Below are 16,789 nucleotides of genomic sequence, written 5' to 3' on the forward strand. Positions count from 1 at the left end.
AAGGAGAGGGAAGTAGCTAGGTGGTGTAGTTAATATCAGGCCAGTAAGGAGAGGGAAGTAGCTAGGTGGTGTAGTTAATATCAGGTCAGTAAGGAGAGGGAAGTAGCTAGGTGGTGTAGTTAATATCAGGCCAGTAAGGAGAGGGAAGTAGCTAGGTGGTGTAGATAATATCAGGCCAGTAAGGAGAGGGAAGTAGCTAGGTGGTGTAGGTAATATCAGGCCAGTAAGGAGATGAAGTAGCTAAGTGGTGTAGTTAATATCAGGCCAGTAAGGAGAGGGAAGTAGCTAGGTGGTGTAGATAATATCAGGTCAGTAAGGAGAGGGAAGTAGCGTAGATAATATCAGGCCAGTAAGGAGAGGGAAGTAGCTAGGTGGTGTAGATAATATCAGGCCAGTAAGGAGAGGGAAGTAGCTAGGTGGTGTAGATAATATCAGGCCAGTAAGGAGAGGGAAGTAGCTAGGTGGTGTAGATAATATCAGGTCAGTAAGGAGAGGGAAGTAGCTAGGTGGTGTAGATAATATCAGGCCAGTAAGGAGAGGGAAGTAGCTAGGTGGTGTAGATAATATCAGGTCAGTAAGGAGAGGGAAGTAGCTAGGTGGTGTAGTTAATATCAGGCCAGTAAGGAGAGGGAAGTAGCTAGGTGGTGTAGATAATATCAGGCCAGTAAGGAGAGGGAAGTAGCTAGGTGGTGTAGATAATATCAGGCCAGTAAGGAGAGGGAAGTAGCTAGGTGGTGTAGATAATATCAGGCCAGTAAGGAGAGGGAAGTAGCTAGGTGGTGTAGATAATATCAGGCCAGTAAGGAGAGGGAAGTAGCTAGGTGGTGTAGATAATATCAGGCAGGGTGACAGGCAGTTTTGTAGTCCGATAAAAACTGAATGGTTCTGAACACTCCCAAGTCCCAACTTCAGGCAGACAAAGAATTTGAAATCATTCCATTTTTATAACATTAAATGTACATTTTCAGTGAAAATCACTACAATATATTGTAACACTATCCAGTTACTTCCTTCTCCTTACTGCGGAAAGCGAAGGACACTGTGCCCCATGTTGTTGTCTGCTCCCCATTGAGTAGTGTAGACATTTGCATTACATTTTCGTCATTTAGCAGACACTCTTATCCAGAGCAACTTACAGGAGCAATTAGGTTTAAGTGCCTTGCTCAATGGCATATCTACAGATTTTTCACCTAGTCTGATCGGAGATTCGAACCAGCGACCTTTCGGTTACTGACCCAGCGCTCTTAACCGCTAGGCTACCTGTATTATGCATCATGGTGACATCCAGATGGTAACTACCAAAATTACAAGTTATTTCTCATGTAGGCTGCTATCCTACCCAAAATAAAATCAAGTGGGGATGGTACAAATTGGATATGGTGGGTGACCAATACTACAAGTTATTTCTCCCTCACCCATCGACATTAACATCGCTTTGTTTTACCAGTTTTAACTAGCACCATGCTGCTGCTGTTGTGATCTAGCCTGCGTAAAGTAGATGGGAAGCGCTCATCAGGACGCCTGACTGAACCCAATCCATTCGTCTCTACACTAGACTCTCAGCTGCGTGACGTACGTCAACCGTTTGGGCACCAGGCGTGTCCGTATAGCCTCTCCTCCTTGGCCATGGGCGCAGGCCAATACATTTATGGTTATTTCTTCTGCTCAGGCATCTGTTCGGGACACCCCATCTAGATGTATGGGTGAATAGATTGCCGTCTTCATTTGAAGCATGTTGAAATGGATGTAAGTTGTTTTCCCCCACACATTGTCATGGTACCTTTTAATGAGGTTAGTGTTTAATGCCTTTTCATTGTAAAACCACACGTGTTATTAAAACCACTATAATCATTTCAAATGAGAAATTCTACACTCCAGCCAATTCTCACATTATCTTCACACAACGTGTGTGACGTTCCCATGGCAACCGTCCTGTCCCTTTTCGTCATCCGCAACATTTCTCTCAAAACAATGTATCTTTGTGCCCATGCACCCTGCTGCGCCTCCTCCCCCGGGCCCTCAGCAGGCACTGACAGGCTACCAGTGTGCCGACCAACCAGTGTGCCAGGGCAGCAGATTGATACATGGTTCTCTTATGTGCCATTGTCTAGACCGGATTGATAAAGTTGGATTTATCTTAAACAACTGTCATTCAGCCTATAGTGGAAATTCTAAGCAATGTTGCCCATCAAGGTAGCTCTGTGTGGTAAATTAGCCGTCATGCTAACTGTTTCTACGTTACGTCTCGCATTGACCCAGCAAGCCTGATTTATGTCTAAATGAATTTTCCTGAGCCCTTTGGTGTGAACACTTCTCTGAAGACTGAGAGGCTTTGTAAACACGATGCGACTCTCCGCTTAGAAGCTCCTATTCTGAGACTCAAGGCAGCTGGGCCTCTGGCCCAACATGCCACACACACGCACACCCTAACACAGCCCTCCTAAATGTTTATGAACTCGACGTAGCTCCAACATCTGGGCAGCACCTGAAGCGGTTTAACGGCTCACTTAGAAATATCTCCCTGGGACAAGAGACTAACAGCAGCTATGTGAAGACGCCATTGATTTCTGGTCACCTGCACACAAGCCAGGTTGTTCCTGTCAACTCCTCTGGTGAGAAGCGTTCTCAACCTTACGGTGCGCAAACGCTATATGTTAAGTTAGGGCTGTGTTTTGTGTACAGTGACCAGCCCCGACCTCCTCAAATTCAATCCAAATGGTTGAATGGGTGTCATTGTCTTTCAGTCTGTTTGGTATTCAGTCAGAATGTGTGATTGTCAACTGACCTGAAATACCAAGGTTGTCTTATGGGTTGTCTTATGGTTGTCTTGTATTTTCTCAAGTCTGAGATTGGTTACAAGCCCAGGGTGTACTCTTTCTTGTCACTCAGCACCCTGAAGTGATATTTCCAGTCCAATAGATAAAATAACTACCCCGTCTGAAGCTGCCTCTACTCCGCAGTGTCAGCCGTCCATCTTCTGTCTCTTACTTATGGAGTGTTCAGTCTATGAAAGGGTTGCGATGTGTGACGGCTCCCATGTTTTCAGGACTGAACTGACACAGGAAAAACAACCTGTTTGTGGTTCTATAGGTTTTAATGGATTGGTGCCAGCTGCTGGTGCCATCTGTATGATTGGTGTATGGCCTTTCTAATACTTCAATATCCCCCTTTTCATAGGGCATGGGTGTCAAACTCTGGCCCGCGAGACAATACCAAATTACTACTAGAGCTGGCCCGCCGGTATTATACAGCGCATTCGCCGCTAATACTACGAATCCCATAATGCTCTGCTGTTGTTTTCGCACGCCAATCAGGACAGGACCCAGAAACGCCCTCTCCTCTGTGACAGTAGTCATAGCAACATAGACGCTACAACTGTCAGCGCGCTATCCCTTCCCAAAAATGGCGAAAAGAAAGGCAGAAAAAAGGAGCTTTCTGGACAAGTGGGAGGCAGAATATCAGATTAGATCAGTGTGCAATAATTAACGTTTTCTTTGTGCACTTTTTCTTGCTACAAGGCATGGGCTTGAATGGTTGATTGATTTATTATCATTTTATTTGTAAAATTATTAGCCAGTGGAAAAAGTTTATTTTGGTATTTAAATCAGAAGGCTGCAAATAGAAAAGAGGCATACGATTTTTATTTAAATTTTATTTATTTAATAAATGAATGCCATTGATGTGTTTTTTCATTTGAAATTCGATTTTGCATGTCTCCACTATTAAATTATATATTGTATGGTAATAAGCGATGCTTGTTCCATATTCAATGTTAAAGCAAAACTTGTTTGGGTCCATATTAAAAGGTTCATTTGTTCAATGTTGGCCCGCGACTTTGTTCAGGTTTTACATTTTGGCCCACTGGGTATTTGAGTTTGACACCCCTGTCATAGGGTATCAGTAGAGGCCATTTTGGTTTCCTCTGTAAATTTGTGTATGTATGTAGGCTAGCATTGTGTTAGTGTTTTGTATCTGAGCTCTCACAATCACACCTGTTGCCGCACGCTTGTAAAGGACAAATGCAGGTGGGATACAATTAACCTCTCCACTACACACGTACAATAATAGCCTTGTGTTTTTTAGTAGGGGTTCTCTGTCGATTCCTTGTCAGGCTCGATGCCAGTTACCCTGTCTAGATAACATTGGTGCAATGTCGCTAGATTGATGCCAGTTACCCTGTCTAGATAACATTGGTGTAATGTCGCTAGATTGATGCCAGTTACTCTGTCTAGATAAGTGGTGTAATGTCGCTAGATTGATGCCAGTTACCCTGTCTAGATAACATTGGTGTAATGTCGCTAGATTGATGCCAGTTACCCTGTCTAGATAACAGTGGTGTAGTGTCGCTAGATTGATGCCAGTTACCCTGTCTAGATAACAGTGGTGTAATGTCGCTAGATTGATGCCAGTTACCCTGTCTAGATAACAGTGGTGTAATGTCGCTAGATTGATGCCAGTTACCCTGTCTAGATAACAGTGGTGTAATGTCGCTAGATTGATGCCAGTTACCCTGTCTAGATAACAGTGGTGTAATGTCGCTAGATTGATGCCAGTTACCCTGTCTAGATAACAGTGGTGTAATGTCGCTAGATTGATGCCAGTTACCCTGTCTAGATAACAGTGGTGTAATGTCGCTAGATTGATGCCAGTTACCCTGTCTAGATAACAGTGGTGTAATGTCGCTAGATTGATGCCAGTTACCCTGTCTAGATAACAGTGGTGTAATGTCGCTAGATTGATGCCAGTTACCCTGTCTAGATAACAGTGGTGTAATGTCGCTAGATTGATGCCAGTTACCCTGTCTAGATAACAGTGGTGTAATGTCGCTAGATTGATGCCAGTTACCCTGTCTAGATAAGTGGTGTAATGTCGCTAGATTGATGCCAGTTACCCTGTCTAGATAACAGTGGTGTAATGTCGCTAGATTGATGCCAGTTACCCTGTCTAGATAACAGTGGTGTAATGTCGCTAGATTGATGCCAGTTACCCTGTCTAGATAACAGTGGTGTAATGTCGCTAGATTGATGCCAGTTACCTTGTCTAGATAACAGTGGTGTAATGTCGCTAGATTGATGCCAGTTACCCTGTCTAGATAAGTGGTGTAATGTCGCTAGATCGGCATCACAAGACGTGGTGTTGCATCTTCAGGAAAGATATGATGCTTTCGAAATCCCTTTTTTTTAACAAGATAAATCTGTGGTGAAGATGCTGCCAGACGGTTCATCGCATAATGTTCTCAATGTGGCGGTTTGTCAGGTGTTTGTGTAGTATGACAAAGTACCTCAGCGGCTACTTTATTAGATTACTCCTCCAACTCATTAATTAATTCAGTGTTTTCACTCGTCATAAGACGCTGTCCAGAGCAGCCCCCCCTCAGAGAGGATGTTGGTTATTTTCCCTCTTGCTGGCTGCACTGAAACCTGGTTATGGAGGAGCCCCAAGAAAACAGCTTTTCAGGATGCAGTAGCTTTCCTTTAGATATACAGTGCCTTCGGAAGTATTCAGACCCCAGAACTTTTCCCACATTTTCTTACGTTACAGCCTTATTCTAAAATGGATTAAATCGTTTATTTCCCCTCATCAATCTACACACAATAAATACCCCATAATGACAAAGCAAAAAACTGATATCACATTTACGTAAGTATTCAGACCCATTTAAGAATGATGGAGGCCACTGTGTTCTTGGTCCTTCAATGCTGCAGAAATGTTTTGGTAACCTTCACCAGATCTGTGCCTCGACACAGTCCTGTCTTGGAGCTCTACGGACAATTCCTTTGACCTCATGGCTTGGATTTTGCTCTGACATGCACTGTCAACTGTGGGACCTTATATAGACAGGTGTCTGCCTTTACAAATCATGTCCAATCAATTACGTTTATCACAGGTGGACTCCAATCAAGTTGTAGAAACATTCCAAGGATGATCAATGGAAACAGGATGCACCCGAGTTCAACTTCGAGTCTCAGAGCAAAGGGTCTGAATTCTTATGTAAATAAGCAATTTCTTTTCTTTTTTTCTTAAAAAAAAAAAAACATCAAACATTTCTAACCTATTTTCGCTTTGTCATTATGGGGTATGGTGTGTAGATTGCCAAGGATAAGTATTTATTTAATCTATTTTAGAGTAGGGCTGTAACGTAACAAAATGTGGAAATTGTCAAGGGGTCTAAATACTTTCCTAAGGCACTGTAGGTGGTATATATCCCTCACTGCCTTTTTTCACTTATCTAACACAATTGTATAAGTGAACGAGTTTCTACAATGTCTTCAGCCATTCAATGACGTCAGACCTGTAATTCATTTGTGATTGGAAGGATGCATTTGTTTACAAACCAAGCTGGTGTATACAGCATCTCTTCCTCATGCTGATGATAGCCAGGCAAGCACATAGCTGTCTTAGTCTCTTTGCTGTATAAAGTATTCATTGTCCTGTGTTGGAGTCATGCAATATGCACAGCCTCTTAAGGCTCTGAACTCATCAGTGAACTGGGTCACGTCAGACACACACGGTTAGTGCTATTCAGTATCCTTGGGACGTCACTACCTGAAAGCTTAAGCCTTACCTATCCCTAACCTTAACCGTTAACCATTTTAAATGTCAACGTCAATGTGGTGACATCAGTGTGACGTCCCAAGGATCCTGGCTAGCATGGCCCACACACGTGGCTCGGCTCTCGTCTCCTTAACTCCTCAGTTAATAGAGAAAAACACTGGAACAAAATGGCCGCCTTTGATTCGGAGGGAGACGGCTGTGTTTGGATTTACGTAACAAGGCAATGAATGTTTGACAGCCAAAGCGGAGGAAAATGTAAGCGATTGTCTTGCGGAACGGTCGCTGGTTATTTATACTGCCCGGGAAGATGATTCCTCCCCCTTTTCCTGGTAATGTGAGCCCTGACCTCCCACAGAGCGCCATTTGGTGTTTACTACCAACCCAGAGGTTCTGAGGTACAGTACTGCCACCTTCCCAGCGACAGATTTATTTTCTCATACCATTGCTTTACAGCTTCTGTAAATTCTTCCCTAGCCGAGTCTCTCTGACACTTTGTGAACAGCCACAAAATGGATGAAAACATGAGTCTCTGCTGCTTGTGATTGTGTGAATCAGTCGGGCCTTTAATCCTCGGGCCTTTAAAGAACTCACCGTTGAGAGACTGGCTGAGTCATTGTAACAGAGGAATGATTGTGAACCTGATTGAAAATTCTCAGCGATGTCCTAAAACCTTGAATAAGTGAATTAATGACCTCTTATACTGCAGTATGGCCTCAAGGGAGCATGGCTGGGATTGGCTACGGACCATAGAATTAAAGAAACAATAGACTATGGATGCCTAGATGCGATTTTTAAATACCAAGGCAAATATCCCTGCAGTATGTACAAATTTACACGTGACATGACACACACCATAGCCCACACATGGCATATTTTCTGCATTATCAGCATTTTGTGAATGATGCTGCGTCTTCAATATCACTCAGTCTGGCACAGAGAAACGTCTGATCGATCGCATGTCTTCACACTGTTCTAAGTCTTCATATTGGGTAGGGTGTTGACAATATCCCCCGCAGTGACCAGGGTCATCCTATCAAATCACGGCTTGATGCTCTGAAACGGCGGGCTCTGTATGCCCCGTGGAATTGATCAAGCGTCCGGCCAATAAGAATGTGATTGTTCTGTTGGTGTGTTCAGCCAGTGTGTGAGAGTGTACCTGAGAGAAGGGGCATGCTATGGGGTGGTAGCACCAGTACGTTTGTCACAAGTCACTTAAACGAGGCTACATTAGGGGTCTTGATTTCAATGGCACGTTTCCTGTAAAAACGTGTTTATTTTATTTATTATTTTAAGGTGAATTATAAAGGAACTGACTCTCCCAAAATGTTCATCTGTGTTCCAGTGCCTCGGGCATTTCTCTCCCTGCCCCGTCCACACCACTGTTACAAACACGGGCCAGCTATTGCTCTTGGATGATTGGCATTGACAGGACCGGACAGGGAGAAGGATAGAACACCAGGTAGAAAACCAGTCCTGCTGAAACTCAATAGCCGTGTATGAGGTACAAACTTCCAATCCGTGGGCAATTCCAACCCCCCCCCCCCCCCCCCCAATTCGGGAAAGAAACTTGATCTTAACGGGCCTGGAAAAACAGGCATGACTAACTCTCCAGGAATGTCTCCTGGTCAAAAGGAGAACGCCAGCTATTTTCTGCCGTAAAGAGACTAATTCTGTTGAATTTCGTTGGAGAGATCCCTAAAGCTTTTCTGTATGTGTGTATGTGTGCTTCTAAAATTCCTAATTCTGTTGAATCGAGTATACGAAATCCCTAAAGCCTTCTGCATATTCCGTTAAGCTCTCTTTACTGATTCTAGACCTGCTTTTAATTAAAATGGTAGGAGCCACATTGTGTGATGCTCAGTTTGCTCAGAGGTGGGGAGATCCTCTGTCTTTTCACGGGTATCGTCCTTAAACCAGACATTGTGCTGTTTCACTAATCTCCAGAATGATGATTACTTTTACTACCAACAAATGCAGGTAATGTAGGTTTTTAAATCAGTGAATGATGCAAGATTAAGCAGATTTCTTAGTCATCTTCCCCGGTAGTTTGACTTGAGCTCCAAAAATGACATTTGTTAAGTATGTCGTTTGCAGTCTGAGTGGAATAGGTTATTTTAATTGCAGCTCTGTACACCACAGATAGTCCTACAGACCGACGATAACGGGGAAGCTGCCCTGCATTTGCACTGCATATCAAACACTTAAAACTCTCTATTGCTCTGAGTTGATATGGGCCCATCTCATCACTCAGTGTTAATAAGAGTAAAGATGGTCGGCGCAGCAGCGCCTCGTGATAGATACCGTCTGGCAGGCGGCTGGAACATGAGGAGCCACCCTGTCGATTAAATGGGACAATTGGGATTAATTTAGTGTTAGCTTTAGAATCTCCCTTCTATCTCACACACACACACACACACACACACACACACACACACACACACACACACACACACACACACACACACACACACACACACACACACACACACACACACACACTACCACAAATTGATGAACTCACCTCCGGTCCACTGTAGATCTGATGTGGCAACAGGAAAGGGAGGCCATCACTGTGGCAACAGGAAAGGGAGGCCATCACTGTGGCAACAGGAAAGGGAGGCCATCACTGTGGCAACAGGAAAGGGAGGCCATCACTGTAGCTCCAGGGCCTAAATACAAAGTGAAGAGCATGGAGAAGGTGCTCAGGGCACTGGTCATCCAGGCAGCCAGCCAGTCATCCAGCAAGCCAGGCTGGTAGAGAAGGTACACTCCCACCTGTGTGTGAGGTTGTTTATTGTGATAGTGTCTCCTTTCGTTTCCATTAAATGGACAATATAGTACAGGTTCTGTTCTTTCCCTCCCTCTGTTGACGTTCAGTCCTAACTAACCCCAGTTTCCTGCCTATTTTCCAACATAGCTATTTAATGACGTCCCTGGGGTCCTCAGGCAGCTGTGAGGCCTGGGGCAGCCATGTATATGCCAGGCTATATGCATCCCACATCTGGAGGCAGATCACCTTTCGGGCATTGTTTTCAAGGTTGTCTTTGACGTATCATGTCCTGTACCTAACACAGTGCTGCATTTACAGATCAGAATCTACCCGAGAGGCAGACATATAGGACGGATTCTCTGTCACTGCAGCCACATCAACTCAGAGGCCTTTGAGGTTTTATGTGAACTTTTTCTGTTAGAGTGAATGTGTAGTGGAGAAATCTGCAGTGTTTGACTTTGTCTGTCTTATACAGTATTACAGAGAGCATAGAAACCAGGCTGTTGTGTGTATGTATGACGACACCACTATGGAGGTGTTTGTTTGTTGCTGCTGCTGCATCTCCCACACACCAACAGTTAGAAGAGATGTGGTGCTGAGTGGAGACGGGGTCTCAGCGGTGGACGGGGGTCTCAGCTCTCAGCCTTCTCTGAAGTGGGATATATTCCAGAGCTGTCACTCTCTCACCACCCTCACCCCAACCCCCTGAGAGGGGAGCCCAAAGCCTGTAGTGACACACACGCACGCACACACACAGCTTCAACACTTCTTCCTGTCTGCGGACACACAGCTTCAACCAAGCCAGAACAAACAACAACCACTGACTCCGCATCGCCAGGGAAACAGCCCGGCCAACCAAAACATTCACACAGACCACCATCACATTAACAGGCCTCACATTGAATTCTTCCCCCATTTTGTGTGTGTGTGTGTGTGTGTGTGTGTGTGTGTGTGTGTGTGTGTGTGTGTGTGTGTGTGTGTGTGTGTGTGTGTGTGTGTGTGTGTGTGTGTGTGTGTGTGTGTGTGTGTGTGTGTGTGTGTGTGTGTGTGTGTGTGTGTGTGTGTGAAGTGGCCCAATGTTTTTAAAGACCAGATCGTCTAACTTCTATATTATAGTATACTTGCACCGTGTTTCCATTTCGGTCAGGCTTTCTTTCCAAATGAAATGTTGTCGCCGTGTCGTTTCTCGACATACGCCGCTCGGCATAGACCGAGGTTTCAGATCAATGGCTTTAAACGCGGGAAATAATTATCACAGATGAAAGTAGGGAGAGGAACACAAACAGCCTGTGGATTCAGCTTTTTAATTAGTGTTGTGAAATATTTTCTCACTACGGCAAATTAGCCTCCCTGGGTTCTGGAGCGTTCTGTCAGGGATGATAGACGCATTACTTTACACCAACGTGGATCACAGCCAGGAGTAGTTCAGGCTGGGGTTATTACCTCTTACAGATGGATTAGGAATGGATCGGATTTGGAAAAATTGATTTCTGTCCCACTGTTAGGTAATAATTGCAAATCACAAGGTCCGATTTGAGATCAGGCCCACTCGTAAACAGATACGTAGGCATATTTCCTGATGAAACACATGAAACTGGTTGTACAGCTGTGTAGCTGTAGGCAGTAGCATACTGGCAGAACTCAAGCCTCTTTTGATCTGTCTCCTCGTGCTCTCCTCCTCTTTTGCTCTCCTCTCAACTCAAACATGCTTATGTGTCATCAAAGCAACAGCAGAACAGAAATGAAAAACATGAACTTTTAACACCAACCTTCCTCCCTCTTCCTCCCCAGGTATGCCCCGGTTCTCCAGCCAGCCGGCAGCAGCCAGCATACGCCTGGGAGACAGCCAGGTTCTGGCGTGCGACGTCAACCCAGACCTGGTGCCTTTAGCCCGGTGGGAGCGTGAGCGTGAGCCCCTGGAGCTGAGCTCTAGGCTGGTGCAGCTACCCAACGGAGCCCTGGTGGTGAGCAACGCTTCGGAGGCCGACGCTGGGCTCTACCGCTGCATGGTGGAGAACGCTGGGCCCGCCAAGACCAGTGAAGAGGCCCAGCTCACAATAGTGCCAGGTAATACTATAGATACTATATAGCTCTACATACTGCCAGGTAATACTATAGATACAATATAACAAGGACCGATCTAGACGTCTAGTGTGTGCAATAACCTTTCTTCAGCATCTCTGCTTTGGCAGAGGAAAGAAAAGGTACAGTAGTTGTATAATTAAGCAATAAGGCCTGAGAGGATGTGGTATGTGACCAATATTCCACGGCTAAGGGCTGTTCTTATGCAAGACGCAACGTGGAGTGCCTGGACACAGCCATTAGCCATGGTATATTGGCCATATACCACAAACCCCCAAGGTGCCTTATTGCTATTATAAACTGGTTACCAAAGTCAAAAAAAAATAAAAAATCATGGTATACGATCTGATATGGCTTTCATTGGCTTTCAGCCAATCAGCGTTCAGAGTTCTAACCACCCAGTTTAGAATTAATAACAGTATTTACAGCATTCAATCGTTGGAATTGTAAGAGTTGTTGCCCTGTGCCTTTCTCTGCTGTTGTCATTCTAATGGAATCCAGAAAGAATAAAACCCTGTCCTCAAACGTTTACATCAAAAGGTTCAAAGTTCTGGGCAAAGACACAAAACATCCACATCAAATTAGATATTTTTCTTGATCAAATAACATGGAAAATAACCCCTCTTTGTGCAGTATTAATTTACCATCTTTACAAACCACTTAATGTACATTACTGTGTTGTATATAGGCAGGTCATCTAGGTTTGTACCTGTAGACTTTCTATCACCATGAAGAAAAACAATGTACACTACAGTAATTGAGTACTTTGAGACATCAGGTGGTTTGTGATGAGATTGTGATTGTGATGTGGCTCATCTGGTACGGCATGGTGCTTGCAATGCTATGGTTGTGGGGTGGATTCCCACAGGGGATCGGTACCAAAAAGTATAAAAATGTATGTGCTCACTACTGTTAGTTGCTGTGGATAAGAGCGTCTGCTAACATGGAAAAGGAAGGCATCGACCGTTTCAGTTTTCACATAGAAATAATTTGGATTTGCAAAGTTTTTCAAGAAACTGGAAAACGTATCAAGCAAGTATTTTTATATTCCACAAGTATTATCATATTAACTGTTATCAGACTCAAGTTACAAATGCTGGTAAACACTCAAATACATTTAGTTTTTTCAACAAACAAAAAAATATCACAGAATTAGTGCAGTGGACCTTTACTAGTCCTGTATTAGCGCCCCGATTCTAGACATCTTCAGCTCGCAGCACCCCCCCACGCCGAAACTACTTCCCGCTGCTATGGCTGTAGACTACTATTGGCCGATACTCGGAGCAGACCCCTCGTGGTCAGACATTACTGCCAGTTGAACACTGAGAGACTTGTACATGGTGTACCACTCCTCCACTCAAGTAATTTACCTCCAGCATGAACACATTTGACCCGGCCTCATGGAGAGAGAGACTATCCTCTGTGTACAACGTAGAACACTAAATAATGCATGCAGAGCAGAATTAGGCCGATACCCGCTAATTATCAAAATCCAGAAAAGAGACGTTGAATTCTACAACCACCTAAAAGGAAGCGATTCCCAAACCTTCCATAACAAAGCCATCACCTACAGAGAGATGAACCTGGAGAAAAGTTGCCTAAGCAAGCTGGTCCTGGGGCTCTGTTCACAAACACACCCCACAGAGCCCCAGAACAGCAACACAATTAGACCCAACCAAATCATGAGAAAACAAAAAGGTAATTACTTGACACATTGGAAAGAAGTAACAAAAAAGTAGGACAAACTAGAATGCTATTTGGCCCTAAACAGAGAGTACACAGTGGCAGAATACATGACCACTGTGACTGACCCAAACGTAATAAGGAAAGCTTTGACTATGTACAGACTCAGTGAGCATAGCCTTGCTATTGAGAAAGGCCGCTGTAGGCAGACCTGGCTATGTGCTCACTGCCTTACAAAATGAGGTGGAAACTGAGCTCCACTTCCTAACCTCCTGCCCAATGTATGACCATATTAGAGACACATATTTCCCTCAGATTACACAGATTCACAAAATTCAAAAACAAAACCGATTTTGATATCCTCCCATATCCTCCCGGGTGAAATACCACAGTGTGCCATCACAGCAGCAAGATTTGTGACCTGTTGACACAAGATTTTTATTAAATGTTTTTATTTGACCTTTATTTAACTAGGCAAGTCAGTTAAGAACAAATTCTTATTTACAATGACGGCCTACCCCAGCAAAACCCGGATGACGTTGGGCCAATTGTGCTTCACCCTATGGGACTTCCAATCACGGCTGGATGTGATGCAGCCTGGATTTGAACCAGGTACTGCAGTGACGCCTATTGCATTGCGATGCAGTATCTTAGACCACTGCGCCACTCGGGAGCACAAAAGGTCAACCAGTGAAGAACAAACACTGTTGTAAATACAACCCTTATTTATTTTCCCTTTTGTACTTTAACCATTTGTACATCGTTACAACACTGTATATATACATATGACATTTGTAATGTCTTTATTATTTTGGAACTTCTGTGAGTGTAATGTTTACGGTTCATTTTTTGTTTATTCCACTTTAGTTTATTCCAGCCCTTTGAATTGAGAGACGCACGCACACACGGAGAGAGAGCACCCAGTGGGCTTATCAGAGGGAACTGTAACTCAATCTCCACTCAAAGGGGGCTGAATTCCATTGTGTCACAGCTTCAACCGCCAGAACTTTTATTTAGTGGAGTTGTTCAGGGCTGGGGTCTGTCAGGCAACGCAGAGAAGATATTAGAGGTGGTAATCAGACTTCAACGCGTCCCAGCTGCTGTATTTTTCTATGTCTCTCAGTATGTGTGGCTGAGAGTGTATTCAAAACACACTACCACAAGCACACATACACACAAGATGTTTTGCATCATAGAAGCAACAAGGCGTTTCAGGAGTTCTTTGGTGGTACCATACATGGACTGAAACAGTTGACTGAGAGAACAATGGGGGGGTCCGTTGCATTTCAATTGAGTTAACTTCAAAAATCCGCATCGAAAATTAATGCAATTGTTTTCAATTCTTTGAAGGGAATTTCAACTAATTTCTTGAATTGACTGAAAAGGTCTTAAAATAATTAAGAGGTTAATCACACCTTCAGAGTCACTGTCTTTTCGCCATCTCAAGGGGTTAACTTTGGGCAAAGCAGTTCAGCCAGTTGGGCGACCTGAGTGGTCATCAGAGGTGTTGGTCATTTTACTGATCAGATCTCAGGATGGGAGTCTTTTGAAGTGAGGAATGATGACACACGTTAACCAGAGGTCGACCCTGCTCTTTGTTTGGACAGAAACCGGAGAGGAGAGAGAACTGGAGTTCCTGGTAGAGCCACTTCCTGTGACCAAAGTGGTGGGGGCCAGCTTGCTGCTGCCGTGTGTGGTGACGGGTTACCCAGCGCCCTACGTCCGATGGATGGTGGGAGACAAGCTTGTCGAGGAGAGGTGAGTTGGACCCGAAAGCCCTATTTTTAGAGAGAATTTTAAATGTGTATTCCTTGCAAACCCATTTCTTCCAACTCAACAGTATAAATCAAACAGCTCAAATGGCTGTCCAACTGGAAATACTTTTTTCATCTCCTCATTGCCATAAGTTACTTTGTTTATATCCATCCATGTTAGCACAGAAATCAAGTTGTGTTCATTTGTAGTGTTTGAATCATGTTGATGATTGAATCAGTCATTAAACATGTCCGTAAGGTAGTGTGACTGTGTTCCTCTAGCCCTCAGACGTTCCTAGTCACACTCCTATAGCAGTACCAGCTTCCTTTGTGCCTTGTGCCCAAAGTGCAAACACTTAAAGAGCTGGCGCCTGTTCCCCGAGGTGTTAACGCCACTGGGCCTGAGTGTCTGAGCGCGCCACCGACGGCGCCAAAAACACTGCCACTCCAGCAGGGAGACAACAAGGACGGGGCTGCCAGCCGTGTCAGGGAGTTCACAAATCAAAACCCCGGGAGAGTGTCACACTCTTAGCACTCCCCTGGGAGAGCTGTGGATCAAGCCAATCCCTTGGGAGAGCTGTGGCTCAAGCCAAACCCCTGGGAGAGCTGTGGCTCAAGCCAAACCCCCGGGAGAGCTGTGGCTCAAGCCAAACCCCCGGGAGAGCTGTGGCTCAAGCCAAACCCCCGGGAGAGCTGTGGCTCAAGCCAAACCCCCGGGAGAGCTGTGGCTCAAGCCAAACCCCCGGGAGAGCTGTGGCTCAAGCCAAACCCCCGGGAGAGCTGTGGCTCAAGCCAAACCCCCGGGAGAGCTGTGGCTCAAGCCAAACCCCCGGGAGAGCTGTGGCTCAAGCCAATCCCCCGGGAGAGCTGTGGCTCAAGCCAAACCTCCGGGAGAGCTGTGTGGACAGAATAGCTAACAGAGTGGTTACACGGGCTATCTGAGTTGACCCTTGTATTCATTTTCACTTTTGCACGGTCTCTATACACACACACACACACAGGACTCTACACACTCACGCACACTGACACACACAGGGTCGAGTTCTGGTCAATTCCAAAGTTCCTGCCTTGGTTTGTGTGGGTTTTACCTGGTTACCACACAGCCGTGTTTTCAGTTTGTCCCTTCCGGTAATAAGTATGTAAGTGAAGGGGACAGGCTAAGAAACAGAGACGAGAGATGAGGGCTCATTATTTTGGTTAAGAACGTTGTCTCGCACATTTAACACATCTCTTCTGAAGTTCAGCTTGTCAAGGACATTGTCTCCTTCTAACAAGAGAACATCTTCAACATAGTGTCAGACACTTTCATATCAGCTTCTGTCTCAGTCCCGGTAGAGTTGACTATCTCACTATCTTGGTATATTGGTCTTGGATGCAGTGTGTCATTTTTGAAAACCACAGCTGAGTGTGGCAGACTGATAATAAGAGTTATTAAGTTAAATATTCATTACAATATATGTTCTTCATTGCCCACATTCCAAATATCCCTGTGGTACTCTGGGATGGGGGGGGTTGAGGGGGTGCTTACATTGTTAATTAGAGCGTGTGCTGAACAAATGGGAGGTCCTCCCTTCTTACCCAGGCCACTTTACCCAGGAACACGCACAGCCGTGTGATGAATACATTAAGTTAGGCCATTCTAACATAGTAACACAGGATTGACAATTAAGCAACCGCTGGCAGAGTGGAGATCTGATCTTGTTTCTCCTCCAGCGCGTCCCTTCCCTCCAAGGCAGACTTCAGAGGAAGAGAAGCACTGTCACTTTGTAATAATTGGAACGGAGGGAGGAAAAGAGGAGGGAATCCGTACGGAGCCTCATAATTGGTTGACTGTATGGAACCGTATCGCAATCAGAGCTGTTGAAGTAGACTGAATCCCGTATCTCCCACGACAGGAAGTTTATGGAGATGTGTAGAGATGGCGATGACTCGGTAAGAGGACAAA

At 44.8% G+C, this 16,789-nt stretch overlaps 1 protein-coding gene across 1 annotated transcript in view; it reads left to right on the forward strand.

Annotated features, from left to right (window-relative positions):
• Window positions 1-15,761, forward strand: part of LOC139575168 (neogenin-like) — a 120,233-nt gene extending 104,472 nt beyond the window's left edge. The window contains exons 3-5 of the mRNA XM_071400169.1: window positions 11,117-11,392; window positions 14,698-14,848; window positions 15,377-15,761. Of these exons, the coding sequence (XP_071256270.1) occupies window positions 11,117-11,392; window positions 14,698-14,848; window positions 15,377-15,761 (812 nt within the window). The remainder of the gene's footprint in view (window positions 1-11,116; window positions 11,393-14,697; window positions 14,849-15,376) is intronic.
• Window positions 15,762-16,789: the final 1,028 nt, after the last annotated feature.

The sequence above is a fragment of the Salvelinus alpinus genome, chromosome 5 (genome assembly GCF_045679555.1).
Source record: "Salvelinus alpinus chromosome 5, SLU_Salpinus.1, whole genome shotgun sequence".
Classification (NCBI taxonomy): domain Eukaryota; kingdom Metazoa; phylum Chordata; class Actinopteri; order Salmoniformes; family Salmonidae; genus Salvelinus; species Salvelinus alpinus.